Source organism: Haemorhous mexicanus, chromosome Z (assembly GCF_027477595.1).
Source record: "Haemorhous mexicanus isolate bHaeMex1 chromosome Z, bHaeMex1.pri, whole genome shotgun sequence".
In the NCBI taxonomy this organism is placed as follows: domain Eukaryota; kingdom Metazoa; phylum Chordata; class Aves; order Passeriformes; family Fringillidae; genus Haemorhous; species Haemorhous mexicanus.
The window spans coordinates 87,405,429-87,432,030 of NC_082381.1; the positions used below are offsets into that span (position 1 = coordinate 87,405,429).

Below are 26,602 nucleotides of genomic sequence, written 5' to 3' on the forward strand. Positions count from 1 at the left end.
AGATTCATCTAGGATGATATATCTGTGGCATCTATTTTTTTTCCCAAAAACAAGTGATCTTTTCTGTCTGACGGTCTCAGCCATCACTGCTATTAGGAGTATTATTGCTGTACTAATGTCTGTGCAGCTGCAGAAAATTAGAGCTAACCACTAGGGAAATTCATGTCTACAATGGATGCATTAATCCTCGGATTCTTGGGGTGTGAGGTGAATGGGAATATAACACTTTCCTTCCCCTTCCCGCCCTGCCAGCTTGGCTGAGCATCTCCAAGCCCAAAGTCAGAGCCTTAGTGCATCTCTGCTGCAGGATGCATGGATGAGGTAGTGGGGAAAGTTCAGGGCCATGGTTCTGCAGTGACAAAGCAGCTGGAGGGAAAATCCTAATGATCCTAATAAAATTTGCTGGTCTTTTGGGTTCATGGCACACCCCCACCTGCTCACATCATAGAATCACGAAGGACTTTAAAGCCCATCTCATTCTAACCCTGCTGCCACAGGCAGGGACACCTTCCACTATCCCAGGCTGCTCCAAGCCCCATCCAACCTAGCCTTGGACAGTTCCATGGATGGGATATCCACAGATTCCCTGTGAAAAGTTTCTTTTCAAGACATTGCTAGCTGCCACATTTTGGTGTAAATTCTGGGACAAATTCAGTCTGTGTCAGCCAAGACTTCCCTGTGGCTGGACTTCATGATCAGAGCACCAGGATTTGACTCTCGATTCCAGGCAAATCTTTAGACACCATGCCAACAGAGTGAATAATGCCAAGCCAGGGCCACACCAGCAGTGTAGCCTGGATGTGCATATCAATATCACAGCAAGTGGTTTGGGCTGAGATGTTTGAGCTAAGTTAGAATGACAGAATTTCAAAGGCAGGTGGATCCTGACTTGGGCTGTTTGAAAACCTTTATACCTTGTTCCTCCTGTCCTTGAGGGACTGCACATCACTGAGACTGAGATTCACAATTTATGCAGGCCAGCTCAGGATCACATAGAAACTGAGCACAGTGGCAGAGGGAAAATCTGAGAGAATATTTGTGGAAAGAAGATTCAGGGAATTCTAGAGAAACCTGAGGGTCAGGTTCCCAGTCACTGAGGGTCTGGACTTGCATTTGCAACATTTGGGTGTCCTAGATCTTCCTTTGTGTTCATGGTGGAGAGAGGCTCTGAACCAGAAGAGGTTTGTGAAAACAGACCAATGCAGGACTCTCCTAGACATACCTGTGTCTCTCTGCAGCAACAACAGTCTAGGAACAGAGATACTTTCATTCATTAGGAGAAGAAATATTCAAAATTACTTTGAAAACACAGTATAAAGTGTCTACACCGAATAACTTGTGTTATTTGTCTTCATGTCAGAGTGTCTATTAAAGTCCACCAGCAGTAAATATTATATCTGTAGGCTTACAAGACAGGAACAAATGGGCTCCTTTCAAATTACTTTGTGTTCCACTGTTCCTGCTCTCTGTGGAGTGCATTTGTAGCAGGTGCACAATACCAAACTAGGAGTAGAATCACTCTGCAAATCTCACCGCCCTGCTAAATGGTACGGTCTGCTGCCTGGGTTGTACAGAGGGCTCCTGGAAACTTAATCCCCATACTATGCTATTTTCACATGGTAACTCACATTCAGAACTTTTCACCTTCTGCACAAACAGACAAATGCCAAACCCAAGAACGAACAGTTCCTCACTTTCCCCAAGTAGATAACTAGCAATTTCCTGCAATGTCCCCGAACACTGCAATTTTCTAGAAGGAAAACGCGGACTGATGCCATGGCAACCACAGCAGACTAGCACATCAATGTCATCCCTGGGACATGGGTCCAAAAACAGGGACCTTCCAAACTGAGGGCACTGCATGAAGGAAGGCAGAAGGCCAGGAGCAGGTGGCTCCTTCAGCTGAGAGCTGGGGAGTCACAAGCCAGAAGGGAAAAGGGAGCCAGGGGTGAGGCAGCAGGCTGGTGAGATCACTGAGCACAGGGGTGAAAGAGCGCAGAGGAACATCACCAGCCTGAAAGATACATGTTATTTCTTTTTCTAGCTCTCTACATTTTACTTGCAACCTTTTATCTTCTTTCCCATTTGTATTCCTTTTCAAATTAATTTTTGCCTTGCTTAGGCCTATTTCAAAGCGTTCTTCTCCTACTTTTATTTTCTACCCATTCCCTACCCTATTCACTGTATCTTTTCCAGCATCTTTATATTTCTTTCTTCAGGCTGCTCTTCCTGTTTCTCTGACCCTGTGGGGTGAAACTGTTATTTTCCTCCCTCTCTGTCCAACTCTGGCTGTTTCCCTGTGTGCACAATCTGGACGAGAGGGATTGATACACTTGCTTCACTATAAAAAGTTTGACCTCGAGATGGGCCAGACAGAAAGTGCCACTGATACACATAATGACTGGGAGTGCATTAAGAAAATGGCTTGATAATAAACTCAAATCTGATAGATTTCTCAAAATGTCAGAATTCATTGCTTGAGTGAAAGTTAGTGTGAGTGACAGTCCCTCAGCTGCAACAGCAGGACATACAGATGCAAAGATTTTCTTATTAGTTAGGATTTCTCTTTCTTACTTGTCTCTTTCCAATTATACAGGCACACACATCAACAGATAGGATTACTTCCACAAAGGGATGTGGTAAAAACAAAATTAAATAGGCTCCTAGAGTCCTCAGGTGCTGTGGGTTTCAGTACTTGAGGGGCTGGAGCAAGCTTTAAGGAGGTGGAACTGCCACATGAAACAAAAATGAGGTACACAAACAGTCTGGAATATTCATGCGAAGTTTAAGCCCAGTGATGGAAAGTCTATGCAAATTGTGTCTCCCTGAGCCATAACAGAAAAAATGGTTCCTGTACCGAAATCTATTTGAGCACATTACTTACAAATTATGATTAATTTTCTTCTCTAAGTCTGTGTCCTCCAAGCTGTGAAAACAATTTTCCTGTTTATCTGGGAAATTATACAAGATGTCTTTCTCACAATTTATGAAACCCTATTGAAAGTAGTGAAAAAAATCAACCAGGAAAAAGACCAATGAAGAACGGCATCCTGGGAAGCTTCACTGCATCTGGCAACAGCAGGGGTTGAGTAAGAAAAAGCAGTGCCAGGGATGGGACAAAACTGGGACATGTTATAACTTCTTTACAATTCACAATTATCTTCCACCTCACAAGGATCCTGGTTTTATGCAAAGTAAAGCATACTTATTTACAGGTTCAGAGGCATGCAAAATCTCATCAACAAAGTCTTGTTTACATTCCTTTTAGACCCAAGAGCCTTTCCTCCACTGCTAAGAATAACAGAACCACGTGCTTTATTTGGCCACGGGTTTCATACGCCTCCAGCGCTCGCGCTGCGTTCACAACATACCTCCACTTTTTTGATCTCCCCAACGTCTAGGCCCCAAACTGAAAATTTCTCCACAGAGCCATCTGCAAATTCATCCTTTCCTTCTGGGAGATCCAGCCACAGCCTCTCTGTCTGCACCTTCTGCGGGCCCATGATGATGATGAAGACACGGCTGTCGGTGCTGGAGTCGTACTCGGTGCCTGTCGTGACGGTGATGTGGTACGGGATCACTGCCACACAGAGAGAGGTTGGCTCATCACAAAACCCACACACATATGCACTTCTATGAGACCTGACAAAACCAGGGGCTCATCCCATCAGAGGGAGCAGCTGTGCATGCCGAATAGGTTCACATCCCATTGAATTCATTTGGAGAAGTGATAACATCATGCTTTGTTGGGCTACAAGTGTGCTTTGGAGACTACTTTCCCACGGCGCTCTTGGGACTGAATTCTGCAAGGGTTAATTCCCCCAGACAACCCTACTGGCTTCAAGGAGCCTATAAGTCCAGATTTCTCCCTAATGCATGACAGAACAGCAAAAGGCTTGAATCCTTATTGACACCAAGAGACCTTCTTGAAGATGAGTCTGAGCACCTAAATCTTAAACAGGCTATTAGGCCAAAGTGATCTTACACTCCCCGTTCAATAAAGACAAATAAATCTGTGCTGACTCCAAGGTAAGCCATCACTGACTGAATGTCCCAGAACAACCACAAACGCTCTCCTTTGTGCCTCATTCAAGGATTGCTGTGATCTACGGGGCAGCTCAGGGTTTCAGCATCCCTGTACAAATCCAGAGAGAAGAGAACAATCCTTGTATTACAGGTAAGTCACTCAATAATTCTATGTGTTGCATAATCATTTTGGTTGGGGGGGAAAACCTTCAGGGCAAGGCTTGGTAAAAGAGGAGGTGGTTTTTCTGTGGTTTTCAGAAATTTCAGTTCAGCTGTTAAAAGGGAGGAAGTGCCAGACTGCTTTTCAAGGGCTTTCCAAAAGCTCATTTGGGTAAGCTGAGCAGGCGGTGCAGAATTGGTGGCTGAATACTCGTTTGATTTCTCAGAACATTTGTGCAGGGCTGTTCAAACAGTTCTGACAAGACTCAGAGCTCTGAAACTTGCCTTGTCACAGACTTGAAGCAGCCTGGCTTCATCATCACTTTTCTGATTAAAAATAAAAAAAGTTTGTAAGTTGACAAAAAAAAATTGGCCGGTTTTCAAATTACCCAAGATTGACATCTAATTTTGCTTTATGATGACTAACAACATTTTTGAGGTGGGGTTTGTACTATAAAATGTGTCCTGTTCACATCAGACTCAGAATACTTTTGCAACATCAGAGAAGGCATAAATTCATGCTGATCAAATCTGTCCTTACCTCTGGACAGAGCAGAACCCAAAAGGATTCGTTCAGCCCCAATTTGAGGATTTTATGTACCAACATAAAATGAGATGATGATTAGGCAAGATTTATTCTCCCATTTATGGTATAATTTACATTCCAGTAGGTATTTCAGCACAGTGATGCATTTAGCAGGAAAAGGGTTTAGTTGTAGTCAAGGTAGATTTTATAAGAATGTATTGAGGGGTCATGTTTAGGACATCTTCAGACTTTTAAATAAAGTATATTTTGAATAAGGACATTTTCTTCCATACAGGTTTTGTCCTGTTCTGCTGTGACAGACTAGGTTCAGAGAACTACCAGCATTTCTAGATGATCCTTAAGCCAAGGTACTTGAAACACCTATGAAAAAGAAATGAGAACTTTGAGTAGCTATAATTTCCCACTTTAAATAATGGATACAGAGATCCAGAGTAGCTTACTATCAGAGAGCAGGAAACATCCTTTGCTGTTCTTTAATTTGAAAACTGGAAAAATGGATCCTTAAAGTAGTTTATCTTCCCTCCCTGTTCTCTCCCTCTTTATCTGGGACTCATATTTCCCCTTTTTCAAACACAGGAGAAGGAAAAACCTGCAGCAAGCGGACACAGCAGGACACCCCATGTCCTCCAGCCCATCTCCCTTTGTCCTTGAGTGCCAACACAGGATTCAGGCTGCTCAAGGCCATGTGTTCCCCTCTCAGGAGCGTGGTTTTCCTTAGGGATCCATCCATGCCATCTCCAGGGCTGCCTTCCAGCTGGGGAGAAGGTTCCCAGTTCAGATCTAAGCAGCGTCCTAGCCAAGAGGACCTTTCCCTGAGCTCCATCCTCACGTCCTCCACCTCCTGCCCCTCAAAGGCATTTGCCAGTTTGATCTCAGCACAGTCAGGACTGGGCTCAGTGACAAAAGTCACTCCCTTTCCCAGCCAACTCCCAGTACCACTTCCTGAGTGAACCAGCTGAGCTGGCTTTTTTATCCCGCTGGGAAGCTGGCTGCCTGGCTCACCCAGTCCATCTTATCTGACATTCCTTCAGGAAATCTGACATTCCTTCAGGAAGCAGTTTCCTTAACGAGGCCATGTCACTGAGCAGAGATAGTGGTGATGACAAGCTCCAGGACTCAGGGAACAAAGACCACCCTGGCACAATGGGGACGGTGGGAACTGCTCTCCTAGCTCTGCTGGAGAGGAGCTCTCCTGGGAAATGATGGTATTTCACCCATTATTTGAGAAACTACACGGAATGCCAACGTGGCAGATGTTACCCATTGTCACAGCACAGAAGTAATATCAGAAGGAGCGTGGAAATCACTTATTTTTTTTATTTGAACACAATGTGGGATTACAAAAGAAGGGCTGCCCCAAGACACATGGGTTGCAGGCCAGGTTTAGCAATGTGCAGCATTAAATCAGCTCCCAAGTGAAAGGTGTGGGATGTGCAACCCAGGTATCACACCTCAAGCTATTGGGCATCAGAGGAGCTGCAAACCATCCATGGGACCACCTCTGGACTCTGTCAGTCCCCCTGGAGAGCTATCTTAAACTCCCAAGGAAAATGACATAATTTTCACCTCATTTACCATGGAAGCTTAAGATAAATTTAATAATTTTGGGCTTGCTGTGGATTAAAAGCACACAGACAGACAATAACTGTGAGGCAGCTGCTGCTCAGTTAGTCCATACAACACAGTATTGTAATCACACATCTAAAAATCTTAATCTGAAGCTAAAAGTTTTCATGTAGGATATCAAAGAACTGTAGTTTCAATTTAGCTCATAAGTCATTGTCCTGGAACACCGAGGTAGTCATAAAAAGGGTATATAAATCACAGAATCATAGAAAAGCAAGGTTGGAAGGGTCCTTAAAGTTCATCTCATTCCAACCCCCCAACCATGGGCACAGACATCCTCCACTAGACCCCCACAACAGCTGTTGTGATGCACACTATGTGTGGTAAGGAAAAAGAAACCTAACAAGTTCTAAAAATAAATCACATTTATATTTAAATTAAATAACGCTTCATCTTGAAATGCCATCTCAATTAAGTCAAACAAACAGTTTGGAAACACTGGATTTTCTGGGAACTTCATGACTTATCCCACTGTCGAGGTCAGAGAGCTGCAGGAAAAGCAGCAAACACAGAAACACAAGTCCTGATCCAGCCTTTCCCAAAGCAGTCACAGCACAAGGAAAGGAGAAATAATTTGTTGTTCTGCCTCTCCTTGCTCTTCAGCAGGATGAACACAGCCTCTTAAGCACTGCAAACACAGAAACACAGGTCCTGATCCAGCCTTTCCCAAAGCAGACACAGCACAAAGAAAGAGAAATAATTGTTCTGCCTCTCCTGGCTCTTCAGCAGGACGAACGCAGCCTCTTAAGCCCTGAAAGCCAAGAGCACATGGATGCATGCAACCAAACACTCAGGCAGGACCACTCACATGAGCCTTCCTCTGCTGCCTTGACCAGGCTGGATTTTTTGGGCTCCTTCGGGTTGGTGTGGCTGTCCTGGCTGGACACGCTGAGAGAGGAGCCATCCAGGCTGTTCCGCTCGCCGTCGTAGCCCTGGGTGGGGCATGTTTGTGACAGTAATGAGGCTGAGTGCTCGTGGTGCCAGCTGTGCCTCCAAGAACAACATGTGAAGAAATGCCTCTAGGCCCCCAGGTACCTTTTTGGTCAGTGTAGCTCGGATAAATGTGACTTGCACTGGTGGGCTTTCATTTACTTCATTGGTAACCCTGGCAGGCTGTTTTGGATGTGAGTTACATTAAAACAAAATATAATAGACACAAGGGTCTTGTGAGTTGTGACCTTTTCTGTGCTACCTGTCTGAAACTGTCTGAGATTGTCTGAAATTCAGATCAATGGAGCAGTGCTAGAGCTCACAGAATCATAGAAGGGACCTTAAAGGTCATCTTGTCCCAACTCCCCATGGGCAGGGACACCTTCAACTATCCCAGGCTGCTCCAAGCCCCATCCAGCTTGGACACTGCCAGGGATCCAGGGACAGCCACAGCTGCTCTGGGCATCCTCAGGGCCTCCCCACCCTCACAGGGAAGAATTTTTTCCCAATATGAAATCTAAACCTACTCTCTTTCACTCTGAACCCATACCCCTCGTATCCCATCATTCCAGGCCCTTTTGAATTGTCTCTCTCAATTTTTCTTGTCAGCTCTCTTCAGGTAGGGGAAAGCCACATTTAGGTCACCCCAAAGCTGCCTCTTCTCAGGCTGAACAATCCTAATTCTCTCAGCAGAGCTGCTCCATCCCTCTATTCACATTGGTGCTTCCTCTGGATTCACTCCAGCAGCTCCAGGTCCTTGTGCTGTTGGAGCCAGGGCTGGGGCAGCTCTGCAGGTGGGGTCTCACCTGAGCCCAGGGGCACAGGGGCAGAATCCCCCCTGCCCTGCTGCCCATGCTGAGGATCAGCTCAGGGCAGGGGGTTCAGGCTGGGGCAGGCCCAGCTCTCACCCACAGCACCCCCAGGTCCTTCTCCCAGGGCTGCTCATTAGGTACAGGTCAAATATCACAAGAGGCAGAGTACTGCAAACCTGAGTGATGGGAAACACTGGTTGTGTTTGAAGAGTTGCTGACAATGCATTTGGTGTCATTGTCCAATAATGTGAGGCTTTTGTCAAAAATAAATGTGAGGGTAATGACAAATAATTATTTGACAGCGTGAGGCAGTGTGAGGCGCACTGTCAAATAATTAGAAAAAAATTGAGTGATTAGTTTTTCCCCATTATGAATTGATATAAGCAACAGGGTAAGCCTGTCCACAAGCACTGATAGGATTGTGTGCTGCAGCTTTATGAGGCAGCATAAGGCAACACTCATGCATGGTGTAACTCCTCTTACATTCACTCTGCTGCTTTCAGGATGAGTCCAGGACAATTCCACTGATGATCACTTCAGTGGTAACTGTCACTTACAGCGTCTCTGTACTTTGCAAAGTGGACTCCTTAAATAAAATGAACTTATAATCAGCTGCTTTATTATGTCTCACTGTATAGAAGTAAGAGAAGTCTATTAATCTTGTTTGCTAATTTTAATTAGAGCATGTACCTCGAATTCCAATTAGCTGCACTAGGCTGATAAGCAATAGAGAGAGTGCAAGTAGAAAGGACACTTCACTAAAAAACGTTTGGTGCTTTGAGTGGTAGCAAAGAGACCAGACTTTTATGCCAGGCAGTGGTGGAACAGGGATCTGAAAAGAAAAAAACACCCAGTCCAAGTGAGGATGAAGTGAAAGGACCCACTACTCTGGTGGGAGGACTTTGAATAGTGGGACCCACTAATAACCTGCTTTGTGGTCATGGCAAGGACAGCAGCAGGGAAATCCTGTGTATCAGCAAGGTAGTGAACACTTGTCTGAAGGGTTCCACTTACATTCCTTGATTTTTCTGCTGAAATTGCAAATTACAGAGCTAGTGATAATGGGCTGAGAGTGGCCTTACTTTCAGCTCTCGTCTGAAAACCAGAAATTCTTTTTGGATAAGCCAAAAGCCCTGAGAGTCCCTAATGAGCTGCCTTGGACTTCCACCAGATATTGAATAATTTTATTTGTATGAGTGGCAGTGGAATCTGCCATGAGCCATAACTGTACCTGCTCATAAAGTGTTCTCTCTATCTTTTTGTCCTCCTTCTTTTTAGAGAGCCAGCGCTCGCACAGGAAAACGAACGACTCCTCTGTGGTTTCATCCAGGACCTCCACTTTTTCCAGAAACCAGTCAGGACTGAACATGCTATTGTCATGGCGAATCTTGATCTTGTACAAAATGCCAAGGTCCACAGCCTGTATTGTGAAAGTGTCCTCCTGCAGGGTGTTCAAGAGCAGTGGATTCTGTTAACAAACTCTCAACAGATCATCTACTGGAAAAAGGCAAAAAAAAAGTGAGGCTGCAGAACCCATATGTTTAAATTCCATATTGCTGGATGGCATTTGGCTGAAAGCTTTGCAGAAGTCTACAGAGGCATTTCAGTAGGCTAAAACTGTTCTTCAGGGAAATGTTTTAAAGCCTGCTTCTGCTAGGAGGGGAGCTGCAAGAAACACCACTTTTACAACCAGTTAGAATATTGAAATCCTGGGAGATTTTTAAGTATACTTCCCTTTCTAATCCAGTTAGATTTGCATGAACAATCCAGATAAGTCAATCCTTGCCACCATTTTATCCAAGTGACCCATGGGATGACTACAGAACATCACTTTTGGTGTTACTTTCCCAGATACAGTGGGAGTTTTAAGTCCCATCAATTTAACAAGTTTTGTGGTGAATTCCAGCATGTACTGTGTACATGCAAGTCAGTTGCACAGGGACTGTGGGTATCTGCAGCTCAGAGCTCCAGCCAGTTTCCATGACCAAGCTCATAATTTGTCCATCAGTGACTTCATAGGAACATCTGCCTGTTTGCTGCAGTGCCTGTCAGCTGTAATACCCAGCTGACAATCCATACAAAGCATTTTAAGAGGTAATGAATGTGGTAAATGGAATCAATCAATTCATCCCTCATAGGAAAACTCAGCCTATAAAGGCAGTCATTGACTTGACAGATTAAAGACTGAGAAACGGAAAGTGCCATTAACCCTTCACATTTGTACCTGTCCTCTTTCAAACTTGTTGAAGTTTGTTTCGGATTTGCTGAGTTTTCTCTCTCCCATGTCCCCCATGTCTCCGTACATATTTAGGAAGACATTAGCATCAGTCCCAGCACCGTAGATATCCCCAGTGAACACACTGATCTTGTACGTGTGAACTGCAGAAAGAAACAGAGATGATTTCTGGTCAGATGAAATATTAAGATCCTTGTTAGACACTGAATTTACCTAAGAAAATGTTCCCCGGGTTTTCTGCTTGTCACTTGTAGAGATATTAAACCCCATATGGTTTTTCTTTGAGGCTTCCAGTCCAAAGACTGGAGAATCCCTGGGCTGACATTTGCTGACTTTCCTTTTCTCCACCTAATCAATGCCTGCATGTTGCTTTGATCACACAGCTCATGGTTAAAAATGCAAAGAATCATTATGGCCATGACGGGATGGGAAGTCGATAGAGGTGAGGGAGCCCAGCACCTTCTCATACAGAGGCTCGAGGGACATAGATCTGAGAACAAGCCATTCAGGGCTGTGAATCCTTAATACTCCATCTTCCATAAACAAAGACTGGGAATTCAGATGTGCAATTACTGCAGGAGTTAATGGCATGTATCTCTACAAATTCCCCATACAGACAGAGAACAGGTTTCTGGGTCCTTTTGCTGAGAGAGTATTTAATTAAGGAAGGGCTGGAGCTGTGCTGTTTAAGTACCCTTTCTCTTTAGCTTGCTCAATGATGAGACAATAAAACCTCATCATGCCTTTAGTAATGTGCTTTACTAAACCTGTTAAATACTCTTATTTTTATTTTGCTACTCTTCTCCCAATTATATGGGGAAAACAAACAGTTACTGAAAGCATCCTCTCCAGGAAAACAGTGAGGGTCTGTACAAGTCTTTGATTACCCTGGTGGCATATGAGCCATGGAGAATGCCTCCCTGCAAATCCCAGGGCAATGCAAATGAGCAAGAGGCACAAAGTCTTAGTTAGGATTCTGTGTACGTTAACAGTGTTGAAGAAAATTGCTATATTGTCTTTTTCTTCTTTCACAGTAAGATAGACCCTATTCTGCTTTGTCATCCATGAAAGATTTCCATTGATTTCTCTGAGAAATGGATCAGAGTCATCACCCGAGAACATCCACCAGGACTATGTGCTGTGCTGGATTTTCTGGTTTGCCTCCTCACATATGTCCTACAGAGTTACAGCTCCATATTTGAGAGGCAGCTGCTACTTTAATAATGAAGGAAGCATTGCATATTGTCTAATTAGCCAGTGCTTCCCTCCTTGGTCTTTGCTTTCTAGTTCTAGAGACCCTGAGGAGTAAAACACAGCGTATTATTCAAAAAAGATGATCCTCAGAACACCACGAGCTGATTTTCCATCAGTGCCATTTACACCGTGTCGCTGCCCAAGATGTATGAGGACTCACAGGCATGCAGAAGATTTAATCCTTGTCCCAGATATTTCATATCTAAAGCAGAAGTTCCCAAACTTAGCCCTAGCTCCACGCCAGAAGAAACTTTCAACAATCCAAACATTCCATTCCGTAGATTGTAAAACCTGTTTCAAGGCTTTGCCTTCAGAAGGAAAAGTGAGTCACCTAGGTTAATTAACAAATGGTAACTGATCCAAGATAAAGCAACAGAAATTAACAAGTTAAGGAAAATGTCATGCAGGCACCTAGATATCATAGAATCGTTGAATCATCAATTTGTTTGGGTTGGAAGAGACCTTTAAAGGCCACCTCGTCCAACCCACCTGCCATGGGTAGTGACACCCTCCACTAGACCAGGTTTATCATAGCCTCATCCAACCTGAGGTCAAATGTTTCCAGGAATGGGTCATTCACCAGCCACCCTTGCCAGTGTTTTACCACTTAGTTATGCATTTTAAAATTGTCTTTGCCTCTGCAGGAAAAGAAATCTCCCATAAGCTACCAGGAAGGAGGACACCAGTCTTCCTTCCAGCAAGGCACCTCTTCCCTTGGCAATGGAAAACAATCCGCATTAATTCCACCCTGACAACGTTCTACAGTGAAGGCAAGTCAGACTCTGAAAGAAAAGAAACAGTGAGAGAACTTATTTTCTCAGTTGAATCATCTTGTTTCCAGATGCAAGAGCCAAGAATGAAAATGGCAGCTGAATTCCTTTTGCTCTGCTCAGGATGAGGATGTTCATGACCTCTCTCAAGGACATAATGAGGTCTGGGTGAGAAAAGGAGATTCTTTTTCTAGAGGAAAAAGAGGTACAAGCAGCTGGCCAAACAGAGAAGCGATGATTTAGGGGTGAAATTTCAGTTCTTTTTCATTTGCTTCAGCTACCAGTAATGCCAAACACCAATGTGCAAGATAAACTCAGAGCTGAAAAAAGAATTTTTCACTACTTTGTAAGATAAACTCAGACCTGAAAAAGAATTTTTTCTCCTCCTGGGAGGCACTTTAATGAGGTGAAGGTGGCTGCAATGAACCCAGGATTTAAAGGTTATGCATGTGTACCTGAAGGGCAGCAGGCAAAACAACTTTGGGAGGAAAGAGGAGTATTAATCAGACTCACAGGATAGGAAAGGAAGAGGCAGAGTGCACAGGACAGGTGAAGTTGGGCAAATGAGAGAAGAGAGGTTAACACAGCCTGGAAGACAAGATGTAAGAATTTTGTTGGGCATCAGAAGAGATATGGAAACTATGGGTAAGGAAGGGTGTCTGTGACAGGTTCTTAAGAGCCCCAGAGGAAAATAATGACACTGTTGCACAGAAGTTCTCCAGGTGTGAGAGAGGCAGAGAACAGGAAGGGAAATAGAACAGTTGTACCAGCACGGCACTGAACCACACATCCAAACGTTTTCCTTCAAAAAAATCAGACAAAACACCCCCGCCTACTCCTAGGATTGTATTACCTTCTAAAGGCTCTTCAACTTCTTCCTCTATCTGCTTGAGTGTCCCATCCTTCATGAGCTTTTCAGTGAAAATATCAGATGGCACCAGTTCTCTGACAGTCTCACCATCATCTTCAGACTTTGCAAGCCATCTTTCACATGGAAATGTGACAGTTTCCGAGCCCTGGAGTAAACATGACAGAGGAAATCTCTTGAAAACAACATGAACTCACGTTAGCATTTCCCCTTTGAAAACACTCTGACATGCAGGCAAGGATTTAAAACTCATGTATGTGTGCACAAGTGTGGAGAGGCAGACCTAAAATAGTACAGAGAAGTGTATTTCCTCCAGAAAGAGGACATCTGAGGTCTCTCAGAAGAAGCACTGAGCATGCAGCAGAAAACAGGATTCCCAGTGGGTGTGTGAGAGTGGCTGCATGATCCAGCAGATCTCTGCCCTTCCCAGTATTAGAACTTGTAAATTCCTAACCAGGACTGCACCATTCCTGCTGAAGCTGTTCTTTACTGAGACTCTGCACTCTTCCACCCTTATTCAGGCTGCATTTTCTTTGAAGCCAGTAGGGCTTTTTTATTTTTTTTTTCTTTCCCTGAGCTCAATACTTCATGATTTCGCCTATAATTCGGTGACTCAAGCTGGGTTCCAGGCAATTCCCATACATGCAATAAGAGGAGAAAAATAATGATTTAATTTTTGATCTTTTGTTTTGACTTCACTTTGGTGGAAACAAATGTGATTTATATCATCAAACAGACAAAAACAATAGAACATGTGTTTTCCACTTGGTAAACAAAATTAATCCCAGACTATTCATTAAGAACAGAGTCCCATAAGGCCTCCAAGATGGTAAGATGCAGGCAGCTTTTCTGCTGGGCACCCCAGGCTATGACTCCATGAAGAGAGGAGCATGAGCCACCATGCAAAACACAGAGGCCATAAGTCTGAACAGAAGAGAAAAAAAAATAAGTAAGATAGTTTTAATCTCACAGTAAATAAACACAGAAAAGAAGGCCTTTTCTTTACTGACAAGCTCATAATTTGTCTCTTACTCTTCACAGGGATTTTCTGCTCTTTCCAGCATACTGTGTGGCATCACTTTCATATATAACATACCAGTGGAGATTAACAGAATCCCAGAGGGGTTTTTTGGGCTGGAGAGGACTTTAAAGATCATCTTGTTCCAAGGCCCCTGCCCTGAGCAGGGACACCTTCCACTAGCCCAGGGTGCTCCAGGCACTGTCCAGCCTGGTCTTGGACATTCCCAGGGATCCAGGGGCAGCCACAACTGCTCTGGGCATGCTGAGCCAGGGCCTCCCCACCCTCCCAGTCAAGAATTTCCTTTTAATATCTAATACCCTGCCCTCTGTCAATCTGAAGCCATTCCCCCTTGTCCTGTCCCTCCATCCCTTGTCCAAAATCCCTCTCCAGCTGTCTTGTAAACACTCTTTATGAATAATTTCCATCCTAATTACTCTGCTGTGATTACTTACCAAGCCAATACAGGGCCCTTTCTTCACTACATTTTTTATTTAATATTAAGTATTAATGCACGGTAAGGGAAGGGAATAGATCTCACTGTAGCAATCTTGAACATTGTTGTGACTGTGTGTTACAGCCTGGAACTGCAGATCCTGCCCTCCCTGACACCATCACTGGGGAGGAACAGCTTGTGCACCCAAGAGCAGATGAGCACTCAGATGGCAGCCAGCCTGGAATGAGCAGGTCACAGTGTCACCACCCAAAGATCCCAGGGAAGCTGGTCTGTGGGAGCAGAGCCCCTCCAAGGGGCTTGTGTGACTGCAGCAGAATCACACTTTGAGTACAGCCCAAATCTTCTGCTGCTAATGAAAGACCATTTCTCCTCCCCTCTGCTGCTCCCCGCAGCGCTGCTGTTTAACCCCAGACAGAGATGTTTAACTCCAGGAGGAGGTTTGGAGCGTGGCATACAAAATGGTGTCAAAGAAAACCGGCAGCACGTCAGGTGATTTCACATCTTTTACTTTCAAGTGTTATTTGTGCTACACAAGCAGAATACAGCACCTAATAATTCCTGCCTCCTCGTTTCTGCACTGGCTGTCTGACCACTTAACCTGTATTATCTCACTGTACGCCGAGCTGATGAACAGTGCTTATCTCCACACCTGCAGGCTGGGAAGAGAGGGCTTTCCAGAACGATGCTTCAGCGCTGAAACTCTCCCCTCCCGATAGAGATCCCACTTCAGTCACATTTCTCACTGAAGATTTCAACAGCTCCTGAACATTCATACTGCTGGCTGTATGGGCCATTGATGCAAGCACTGTTTATTTGGTAACAAGATATCTAGGGACTGGCAGTGACAGCACAGTGGGGCATAATGTGCACTTACTGCAAGAGTTAATTGTCTCATTATTGATAATCACCCTGCCATTGCCACGGTTTTTATTGGGGTTTCCCTGTTAGTGATTGTATTAATATTTAAGTGACGTAAAGTGCCCTGGTTTATATTACCAACAGTAAAATCCTCTTGCAGCCCTGAAGAGAATTTGTTAGAGTCTGAGTCTGGACCTAAGCTAGAAGCAGGGTATGATACTGGGCTAAAAGTCAGTGCTTTTCCCCTTCTCCAAGTTGCAACAAATGAAATATAATTATCAAATATAATTGGCATGCCAAGACAGTTTTTTCAGCACACAACAATCCTAGTTTCCTACCCAAGCGCTTTCAATTTAATCTGAAAAGTTACTGACCTCATTTTTCTTTTGCAGCTCTAGAGATACATCTAGACACATTTTAGCAGTCTAATCAGGTAGCAGAGCTTTTAGAAGCGCTGGCAGCATATTGCTATCCTGTGGCAGGTCATAATATCCTGCGGCTGATCAGCGGCATCATGCAGCGCTCTGCTTTCTTCTTTTTTTTCCCATCCCATAATCAAAAGATCAGCAGAATTGTAAATCTCTCCATTCCCAAGTTGTTCAGGGCTTTCCTCTCTTCCTCCCCACTCAGGTTCCTCCCCACCTGCCCTTCAAAGCTGCTGCAGTGACTGAGGAGGGGGTGCAGCCCCGGGACCCTCTCTTGGCAAGTTGAGGAGCACCCAAGACAGAGCTTGCAGGCACTTCCCAAAGTGCTCAGTTTAAGGCCAGTGTAGAAAGAGGCAGCCCAGGAATCTCTTTTCCCTTGGTTTCCACACATTTGGGCGTCCCCCTCTTCATCCTCTCAAGCTTGTGACCAACAAAAATACCTGTATACCTGTTCATTAACCTAAGGAAGCTAGGCAAGGGTTAGGCAATTCACTGAGAGGCTGATCATGTCAAATTGTCAAAAAGGTGATAAAAAGGAGCAGTCTGAGGGTGTTGGCTTGTGAAGAAGCTTGATCAGGAGGATGGAAATGGGAGAAGAGGGATCTTCTCACTCTGCACAACTTCCTGACAGGAGGTTGGAGCCAGGTGGAAGTTGGGCTCTGCTCCTGGGGAACAAGGGACAGCAGGTGAGGAAACAGCCTCAAGGTGCACCAGGGAAGATTTAGACTGGATTTTGGGAAAAATTTCTTCCCAGAAAGGGTTGTCCAGCCCTGGCAGAGGTGCCCAGGGCAGTAGAGAAGTACACATCCCTGGAGGGATTTAAAAGCAGTGTGGATGTGGCACTTGGGGACATGGGTCAGTGGTGGCCTTGGAAGTGCTGGGGGAATGGTTGGACTCAATGGTCTTGGAGCTCTTTTTCTACTTAAACAATTCCAGAGACAATTCTATGGTGAGGAGGTTTCAAGGAAGAGGACCTGTGAGTTGATTGCATAGCAAAGAGAGTTAAACATATCCTGTAAATTTTGAAGGAGGAAGGAAAATGAGAAGTGGGCTCACCATGACTGAACAAGCTGGTTTAGAACTTGGCATTAGAAGTCACCTGAGTAGTGGGCAGATCTGACGGCAGATAAAAGCTGACATCCTTTTTGAGTAAGAGGAAAGAGTCCCGGTGTTTTCCAATGCAGCTACTGCTCCAGTTCTGAGCTGGCCCTGAAGAGGTGGTTTTCTTTTGAACTTCCCCACAGCCAGATTCAACCTGTTGCTATAGCCAGCATCTGAAAGCAGGGCTGAGGGACGCTTTCTTACATGGGCAGGACCAAGGTGACCAATCTGACTGTACTGTGTTAGTTTTCTTCACATGAACAGCAAAAAATCCTATCATCTAACTTGGCTTTTAACGTGATTCAGGCACTGAGAGGCATTTCAGTCGCCTCAATTGTACTGGCTCCTTGCATTTTTTCTTCCAGGATTAAGGGACAGACAAAATTGTTTCTTGTCCGTGTTTGGCAACAATACTTTTTTATTTTAAAATAGTACGCCCACTTTCCACTCCCTTCCCTGTGATCCCTCAAAACAGAAGTACACATGAAAACACGAAGCCTTAAAAAAAGTAATTATTTCAGAGCCTTATCATCAACGTTTGAAGAACAAAACATGAATACACGCTTTTGTTGTCCCCAGATCCCCAGGCTCCAGCAAGTTTAACGCGCATTTCTCTTCAGGGAGCTGTTTTTCACTGTTAATCACACTTTGTACACAGGAGATGCAATCTGGGAGATGGAAGTGGAGGCTCCTGGGGATGTGCAGGGATTTCACAGCCTACCTTCCCATTTGGCAGCAGCCTCCGGATGGTCACACGGTCCAAGTGCCACCCTGAGTTCAGCCCGCCACCCTTGTGTCCTATGCGAATCTTTTCAATGATGTCGCCAACATCCTCCAGCTACAGAGAAACAAACAAACAAACAAACAAAGAAACAAACAAACAAACAAACAAACACCAAAGCTGTCGGAACCCAGGACATCCCTCTGGCTGCCCTGGATGGCTCGAGACCCTGGCAGGGAGCTCAGAGACCTTGGCACGGAGTCAAAGACACCTGTGCCTTCGATCTTAACCCATGGAAACAATTACCGACTTTGTGAGAAGATTTACAAGCCACAAGGGTTTGAGAAGAATGATAGTGAATTTGTCACAGGGTGAAAATGTAGAATTTTGGGGTTTTTAGAATGGGGGTTCACGAGGCAAGATGGAGGAATCTGGGTGTGTCTCCTGTCCTCCTTCTTGTTCTTGTCCTCCATCTTCTGCTGTGATGGCGACACTGCTGGATTGGTTTAGGGTAGAGACAGACTGTCTACCATAGGTGATAGGTATTGGAAAATTATTGTAAATAAAGTACATGTAGGTTTTAGCATAAAGAGCCAACACCACCCCGAGGGCAGTCACTGTGCCACAACCCGACCTGCTGGACAGACCTCAGCAGGTCAGAGAAAGAATGTCCTAGATTTGAGCAAAAAAACAACCTTGAAAACCAGAGCCAAGGAATCCTAGCTTCTTCTTCGGTCACAGGTCTGGGAAAAAAAACCTCTTCAATGCCTCAGGAGCCACTTCATCAACAACAAACCCCAGAAAAAACCAAACAAGCAGAACCCCAAAAAATTTTTTAAAAGGGAAATATTACAGTGTGAACAACTGGTGGCTTTTCAGACACCACTTCTCTACCTTATTTCATATTTTTCCAGGCTGTTTGAAGTCCCAGGAGAGAAAATGTTAATGCTGATATATTGTAGAATTATAAAATAAAATCCTAGAATAGGTTTTGTTCCAAGGGACCATAAAGATCAGCCAGTTCCACCCCCTTCCACAGACAGGGACACCTTCCATTAGACCAGGGGTGTCCAAACCCTATCCTTGAACACTTCCAGGGATGGAGCAACCACAGCTGCTCTGGGCATCCTGAGTCAGGGCCTGCCCACCCTCCCAGCCAGCAATTCCTCATTCCCAATATCCCATCTGTGCCTGCCCTCTGGCCCTGGGAAGCCATTCCCTGGCTGCTGTCCCTCCATGCCTTGTGCCCAGTGCCTGTGCAGCTCTCCTGGAGCCCCTGGAGGCCCTGGCAGGGGCTGTGAGGTGTCCCTGGAGCCTTCTCTTGTGCAGGTGAGCAGCCCCAGCTGTGCCAGGCTGGCTCCAGAGCAGAGGGGCTCCAGCCCTGGCAGCATCTCCATGGCCTCCTCTGGAGTTATGACCTAATTTGCATTTTGGCTAAAAGTTTTCCCTGGACTTCTGCTCCTAAATGGAGAGCACCTTGCTCTGCACAAATTACCCACCATATGAGAAAGGTCTGGTTGCACAGCAGCAATCCTTTATCCCAGGCTTCTCTGCATGAGTGGGAATGAAGGCAATTCCTTGGAAATTTTCCCTGTACTTGGCACTGGTGAGGCAGCACCTTGAGTGCTGTGTCCAGTTCTGGGTCCCTCAATTCAACAAGGACACTGAGGGGCTGGCACGTGTCCATGGCAGGGAACAGGGCTGGGAAGGGGCTGGAGCCCCAGGAGAGGCTGAGGGAGCTGGGAAGGGGCTGAGCCTGGAGAAAAGGAGGCTCAGGGGGGACCTTGTGGCTCTGCACAGCTCCTGACAGGAGGAGACAGCCAGCTCTGCTCCCTGGGAACAGGGACAGGAGGAGGATGCAGTCCTAGGCTGTGGGGAGGTTTAGTTTGGACATTAGGAAGAAATTTTTCACAAGAAAGTATGATTAGACATTGAAATGGGCTGCCCAGGGAGGTGGTATAGCCGCTGTCCCTGAAGGTATTAAAGGAATGAGGGGATGTGGCCCTCAGTGCTCTGGTCTGGTGACAAGGTGGGGATCGGTCAGACCTGATGATCTCAGAAGTCTTTTCCAGCCTAATTGATTCTGTGATTCTCTGAAACTGGAATGCAGCTGCATCTCAAACTGCTCTTTTTAAATAACTTTCTTTTTTAAACACTTGTGTGCAGTCTCTTAATACTGGAAGAATAACTTTGAGGTTAAAGTACTATACAAACAGCCTGGTATTTTATATTATCTCTCCTCTTCTGCCCCAGAATCCCAATGCCATTCTGAGAAAGCCAACAGGATGATTAGCTTATTAAGTTGCTACTGGAGTTTTATGCCTCACCGTATTAATTGAGTAATTTGTTACTAGTGCATTACTTTTAACTCTCTTCCCTTTCAAAGGCTTGAACAGGAAAAATTGAAATTTGCTCCTAAGTATTAATTTTTGGTTATTCGCATGCAAACTTTTGTGTAGCTGGCCTTCAAATGCCCAAGGCTGGCTTCAAACCTTTGCATGTGGAACACTGAGCTGTCCTTCTGTCCTTGGGGCCTCAGAGTCGGATTTTCTTGGAGAGGAGATGGAGCATATCCATTTGCTTCACTGCAGACTGCTCCCTTCTCTCCCCAGCCATACAGAAGCAAAGACAGCAGTAGTTTTAGAAGGCTCCATAAGTCAGTAGGTCTGCTCTACCCAAGGAATCCACGCTCTGAACAAACTGGGTTTGACTCCAGCAGCCCCGCTCTGACTTTAGACAGCATAAGATTCACCACAAAATAATTAAACGATCCAAACTCATTTCTAAAACTCACACACATGCACACAAGTATGCATTGGGGAAAAATTATTTTTCCTCTTTTGTCCTGTCCAAATACTCATCTTTCACTGAGACTTTTAATCAATAGGTAGCAATAAAATGATGCTTGAGCAGTCAAGATCCGTGTAGAAGGAGTGGGCTTTACCCTGCTCTAGGCATCTCCAGCAAATCATCACTTGGAAGCACAGCCAAGAGCAGTCTCTAATCTTTCGTGCCTCTTTTGCAAAATACAAAATGATAGAGGGAGGTAAAACCACAAAGCAAACAGACAATTCCCAGTTTGTGTTTTCTGAAACCCCCCAAATTCTCTTCAAGGTCTATTGAACTCCAAATTATGGCTTTACACAAGCAGGTGAAAGAAAAATGTATTTTGCTTTGTTCCCATCTCCTGCAGAAAGAGGAACTGGTGAAGTGAGAATGAAGTTTGGGGACAGGTTAATACGATTTTATAAATCGGTAGAACACACTGCATTTTCTCTCACTTAATCTAAGAAAAGTAGTGATGTTTCAGATTCCACCAAAATTGAAATAAATCTTATGTAATAAAGACTTAAGCAGAACATTCACTTTAAGATTTATACCTGTGGATTAATGCAACCTTTACTATGAAAAATTGTGTGGAAACTCCACCGAAATAAGTCTTATTCTTTGTTTTAAAGGAATCACACTGGGGATTTATTTTATGATTCATGGCATATAACAACAATGTGGGCTGCAAGTATTTTAAGAATTGGCTTAAAATTTCCCTTCAATTACAAAAGCAAACCAGACTCAAAACAGACAGAAGCTGTAAGATCCTCTATGAAGTCAATGTTGGTGCTGTAGCCAGGAAGGAGGGAAGGGAAGGGCATGGAGCAGCATCAACAGGATAAGCCAGAGCAGGTCTGCCTGTATTTTTTGCCTCTAACAAATTCTCAGCAATAGGAATATACTGTGAATAGGAATTGCTTAATGCTGTGGATGTAAATGAGCTCACTCTTTGATGTGCACTGGTTTACTATTTGCATACAGTTGTGCAAACACTTCAGGAAATACTTGGTAAGATCTTTTAAAAAGTTAGCCAGGGTATTCAAAAATCACATTGTCTACAGCAAAGAAATGGTTTCTCTGCCTGAGAATACAGAAAAAAAAGCATTATGCTTCTAAGTATTGCAAACTGCAAGAGAATCACAGAATCACAGAATACCCTGAGGTGGTAGGGACCCATAAGGATCAGAGGTCAGCTCCTGGCCCTGCACAGACCCCCAACAATCCCATCCTGGGCATCCCTGGGAGCATTGTCCAAACCCTCCTGGAGCTCTGGCAGCCTCAGGGTCGTGCCCATTCCCTGGGGAGCCTGGGCAGTGCCAGCACCCTCTGGGGGAAGAGCCTTTCCCTGATATCCAACCTAACCCTCCCCTTCCTGCTGCTTCCTCAAGTCCTGTCTGCCCATGAGAGTGCAGAGATCAGTGTCTGCCCCTCATGAGGATGTTGGAATCGTGGTGGAGCCTCCCCTCAGTCTCCTCTGCTCCAGCTGAGCAGACCCAGTGCCCTCAGCTGCTCCTCACACAGATTCCCCTCAAGGCTCATCACCATCCCTGTGGCTTTCTTTCGATGCTCTCTAACAGTTCAATGTCTTTTTTTATGCTGTGGCACCCAAAAGTGCCCTCAGCACTCGAGGTGAGGCTGCCCCAGCCCAGAGCAGAGCAGCAGTGACTGAGCTGGGTGAGACCAGTGAGGAGCAGAGCAGTGGTGACACATCCTGGTCAGGATTTCCCCTCTCATTGTCATTTTGGAAACGACCTCTGGCCCTTCCTGAGCCTGGAAGCTCATCCTTGATGCCAGTGGAGGTGAGGAGGAGGGAGGGGCAGGGGCTGACGTGACCTTCCTCATTTTGTGACCTCCCACACCTTTCCAAGGCTCATCTCAGGCATTATTAAAGCACTTTCTGTTGATTAGATAAATTTGATGTAATACAAGAAGAGAGAGGACTGAGGATGTCTATTCCTGACCACCGCATGCTCCCCAGTGCTCCCCATGCTTCAATCTTACCTCCACGATGAACTGATTCACTGAATTCCTCTCAAAATACATCCTTTGCTCTCTCTTGTTGAGGCACAGGGATTTTTGCTGAGTGCAAATCCCATCACTTCCATAAAGAACAATGAAGACATCTGCATCCGTGCCAGCTCCAAAAATATCACTGGTGTACACTGTGATTTCGTAAGGAACAACTGGTTTAGGAAATGACAGAAAAAAGAAACAAGCCAAAAGGAGTTAGGAGCCAGCATAGCAATGCCCCTAATGAAAAAAATTAGTGAAACAAAAAATGAGTTTTATATCTCAACAGTGAAAGAGGAGAGGGTAGCAATTGCAGCCAGTTAAATTATCAAGTCAGTCAGTCCTATGAGAATCCAAAGGAATTTCCTTTCATAAGGAAATTCCTTTTCTTTATAAGGCAACTTGACCTTGATATGAGTTGATGTAATGAGTTTTTAGGTTAATCATATGACATGCAGTATACTTGCCATCCAAAGTAACTGAAACAAGATTTATTTCAACAGCTAAAGAGTTAAAGCAAAACATGAATTTGCAAATTTTTGAGCATTTCAGAAGATGGATGAAGTTAAGACAACTGGAGGCAGTGAAAAATATTCAAGACAGTCTTATTGATAAAAAAGTCCTAATATTTCCATTACTAAACACATGACAAAAATCCATCACAAGGAAGTTAATAATTCCTCTGTTCTGTTCCATTTTTCACTTGGTACCACCTCCCCTGAAGCACTGAGGCAAACAGGTTAAATTACAACTCAGAACTATGGTCAACGGAGAACAATAATGTTCAAGACCATAAATACTCCCCTGTTCTTTTCCTGTGGTTTCTCCAGAATATCCCATGACCCCAGAATGTGCTGCCTCCTTTTGTTCTATTCTATCTTCACAGTTTCTCAGTCCTGAGTCCTGCTGGAGTATGACTCAGACTTGCTCAGGAAAAAGGCTGACCCAGGAATATGGGAACAGGGGCTCTGTTCCTGGCTCTGCTATGGACTTGCTGAATATATCCTGTTTTCAAGGTGAGATGGTGCTCAGCTCACAGAGTAAGAAACATGGGTTTAGATGCCTGCTCATCAGGCAAGTGTACCTCCAGATGTGAGCAATAAAGGCAATGAAGTGGAGAAACACTTAATCAAAGAATGAAGGGACTTTCCTTGGGATTAGCTGAATCAATCCCCACATCCAGCCTCTGAATGACCAAATAACCATGATGTCAATTCAGACACTCCACTGTCATGAGCACATGTGATGTCAGATGTGCCAAACTCTGTCCTGTCCCAAACTCCTTTAAATCCTTTCTGAAACCAAAACACCAGGTAAGACTTGGGCTGAACAGCTGAACAGCTCTGCAGGGACATCTCCTGCCTCAGGAAGAGGCTTTCCCTCAGTCCAAATACCCATAGGCACAGCCCTCAACACCAGGATTCTGCCTTGGCCACGATATGCTCCTGGCCGTCCCTCTCTCATGCATCCCTAAAAAAATTCCATCCTTTCCCATCCCTCACTACAATCTTGTCAGCTGCTTGTCATTCTCACCCTCCTACTCTGACACATCTTCAGTAGTTTTTGATCTTTACACTGCAGCAGCTTGCACTGTGTTACTGTCTCAGCATCTCTGTTAGGGTAGGGAAAAGTCTCTCAGCACCACCTCTGTTACTGTTGGGGTAACTCTGATTATCCATATAAGACACTAATCATTCATTAAAAGCTCAGGCTCTCTAAGTACAGCTCTCAGGAGGCCACAGATGAAGAAGTTTTCTTCTACAGAGAGTCAGCCTGAAGATACTCAATATTCTTCCTGCCCAACCCAGTGAAATCTGCTCTGCTGTGCTGCAAGTAAACTGGAATAGTTTCTCCAGAATGTAAGAAGAGGGAGGGAAAAAAAATCCTGCATACCAAAAATCACACACCATGCATTATGAATTAAAAATTATCCTCTCTGCTGAAGGCTGTAGCACTTGCTCTTGTTGCTTGAATATTAACATCAGCTTAGAACTGAATCAGCAAAGCAGCGCCCTAACAAGGTCACCAACAGCACAACTTTCAGCTGTCAGATGCCCAATTCATTTACATGGCACTTTCAAAGCTGTATCCCCACAGGGATGATTTTAATTGGACTGTGGATGACATGTTTTCATCGTGAAACAATTCTGGCACGAGTCATCATAAAACAAATCAAGCCAGTTTAGTTACCTCTGGCAAACTGAAACCCACAGGTTAATTGCTAGGAAACCAGAATGGAGTAAACAGCACAGTGGGGATGGTTCGAGTGGAGAAAAAGCCTAAGCTGACAGTGGGCCTGGTGCAAAATGTTTGCCAGAGAGTCCTGACTGCTTCCAAAGGCTGGATGTGGACTGCTGACAAAAATCAGGATAACACAAACTGTGTGCTCAAAGGCACAGCATGCCAGAAGCTCCTACATCATTAAAATATTCAGTATTAATAAATTATATGGTGAACATCTGCATCAAAATATATATTGATTGGGATAACGTGGAAAAAACAGAGGAGATGCATGTATTGAGTCTCTGGGTTATAGTCATCCTATAGAAGGTATCACTGCATCTATTAATCGATTTATTTCTTCAGACACAAAGACATGGAATACTGCATCCAGCTCTGGGGTGCCCAGCTTAAAGAGGACACAGAGCTGCTGGAGCCAATGCAGAGGAGACCATGGAGATGCTCCAAGAGCTTCAGCTCTGGAGTCAGCCTGGCACAGCTGGGGCTGCTCACCTGCACAAGAGAAGGCTCCAGGGACACCTCAGAGCCCCTGCCAGGGCCTCCAGGGGCTCCAGGAGAGCTGCACAGGCACTGGGCACAAGGCATGGAGGGACAGCAGCCAGGGAATGGCTTCCCAGGGCCAGAGGGCAGGCACAGATGGGATATTGGGAATGAGGAATTGCTGGCTGGGAGGGTGGGCAGGCCCTGGCCCAGGGTGCCCAGAGCAGCTGTGGCTGCCCCTGGATCCCTGAGAGTGCCCAAGGCCAGGCTGGATTGGGCTTGGAGTAGCCTGGGGCAGTGGAAGTTGTCCCTGTCCGTGGCTGGGTGTGGCACTGGATGGTCATTTAAGGTCCCTTTCAATTCTGTGAATTTACTTTTTCTTCCATTGGGCTGACAGAAGTGCAGAAGGGAGCAAAGAGAATCCTTTCTTCTGCTCCAGAGAGTTTGGATAAAGGAGGTTAGACATGAGAAATAAAAATACCTTGATCAAAGAATAGGTGAAGCACAAAGACATGACAATGGCAGATCCTCAGAGAAGAAATTATTTCAGCTTACAGGCTGCAGGGGATCTGAGCATGGGAAGGACCTTCATCATGAACCTCTGTCTTCATAATAAGAAAAAAGGAGGCAAAACAGCTGATGGCCTTCCTTGTGGTTATTCCTACAACTACTTGTGAAAAAGGAAACTGAGGCAGAGAGAGGGAGTTTGGGCAGCTCTAAATTTTGATATCTAAATAAAAAAGTGCAGGCAAAAAGGTTTTTGGTACCTTCAGTGCATACACTGGGGATGAGAGGGGACGCAGCCTCAGTGTGAAATATTTTAGCTCTTCCTATGAATGACCAGGGAAGGACCTGTCAGGAAATCAACTCCCAGGTGTCAGACCTCATCCCTCATCATTGTGGCAGCCAACCCAATGTAAGGAAAAGGCAGTTCTGACAGTACCCTGATGGTGAGCAAAATGCATCACCCACTTGAAATGAAGCAGATCAGAGAGGGACAGGTCAAATACAGTCCCAGGGCTGTACTCTGCACACTGTCAAAGATGCTTAAGAAAGGGGAGCAATGAGAAGGGAGAGGGCTAAAAAGCAAGCAAAATATTTCATTTATTTCAAGAAAACCAGTGCTCAGTATTCTGCAAGCAGGAAAAGAAGTTTCCAGAACTAAAGAGTTTGAGTTGCCATAGCAGACTTGAGCTCATACTCAGAAGCAGCTGAGTAGGGGTAATGTTTACCC

General features: G+C 44.9%; 1 protein-coding gene across 1 annotated transcript in view; it reads right to left on the reverse strand.

The window, feature by feature from the left end:
• The window catches only part of LOXHD1 (lipoxygenase homology PLAT domains 1), a 149,420-nt gene that overhangs the window by 40,683 nt on the left and 82,135 nt on the right, over nt 1-26,602 (reverse strand). The window contains exons 25-31 of the mRNA XM_059837021.1: nt 22,639-22,820; nt 17,809-17,925; nt 13,214-13,376; nt 10,325-10,479; nt 9,332-9,541; nt 7,167-7,290; nt 3,372-3,580 (exon numbers count right to left, since the gene is read on the reverse strand). Of these exons, the coding sequence (XP_059693004.1) occupies nt 3,372-3,580; nt 7,167-7,290; nt 9,332-9,541; nt 10,325-10,479; nt 13,214-13,376; nt 17,809-17,925; nt 22,639-22,820 (1,160 nt within the window). The remainder of the gene's footprint in view (nt 1-3,371; nt 3,581-7,166; nt 7,291-9,331; nt 9,542-10,324; nt 10,480-13,213; nt 13,377-17,808; nt 17,926-22,638; nt 22,821-26,602) is intronic.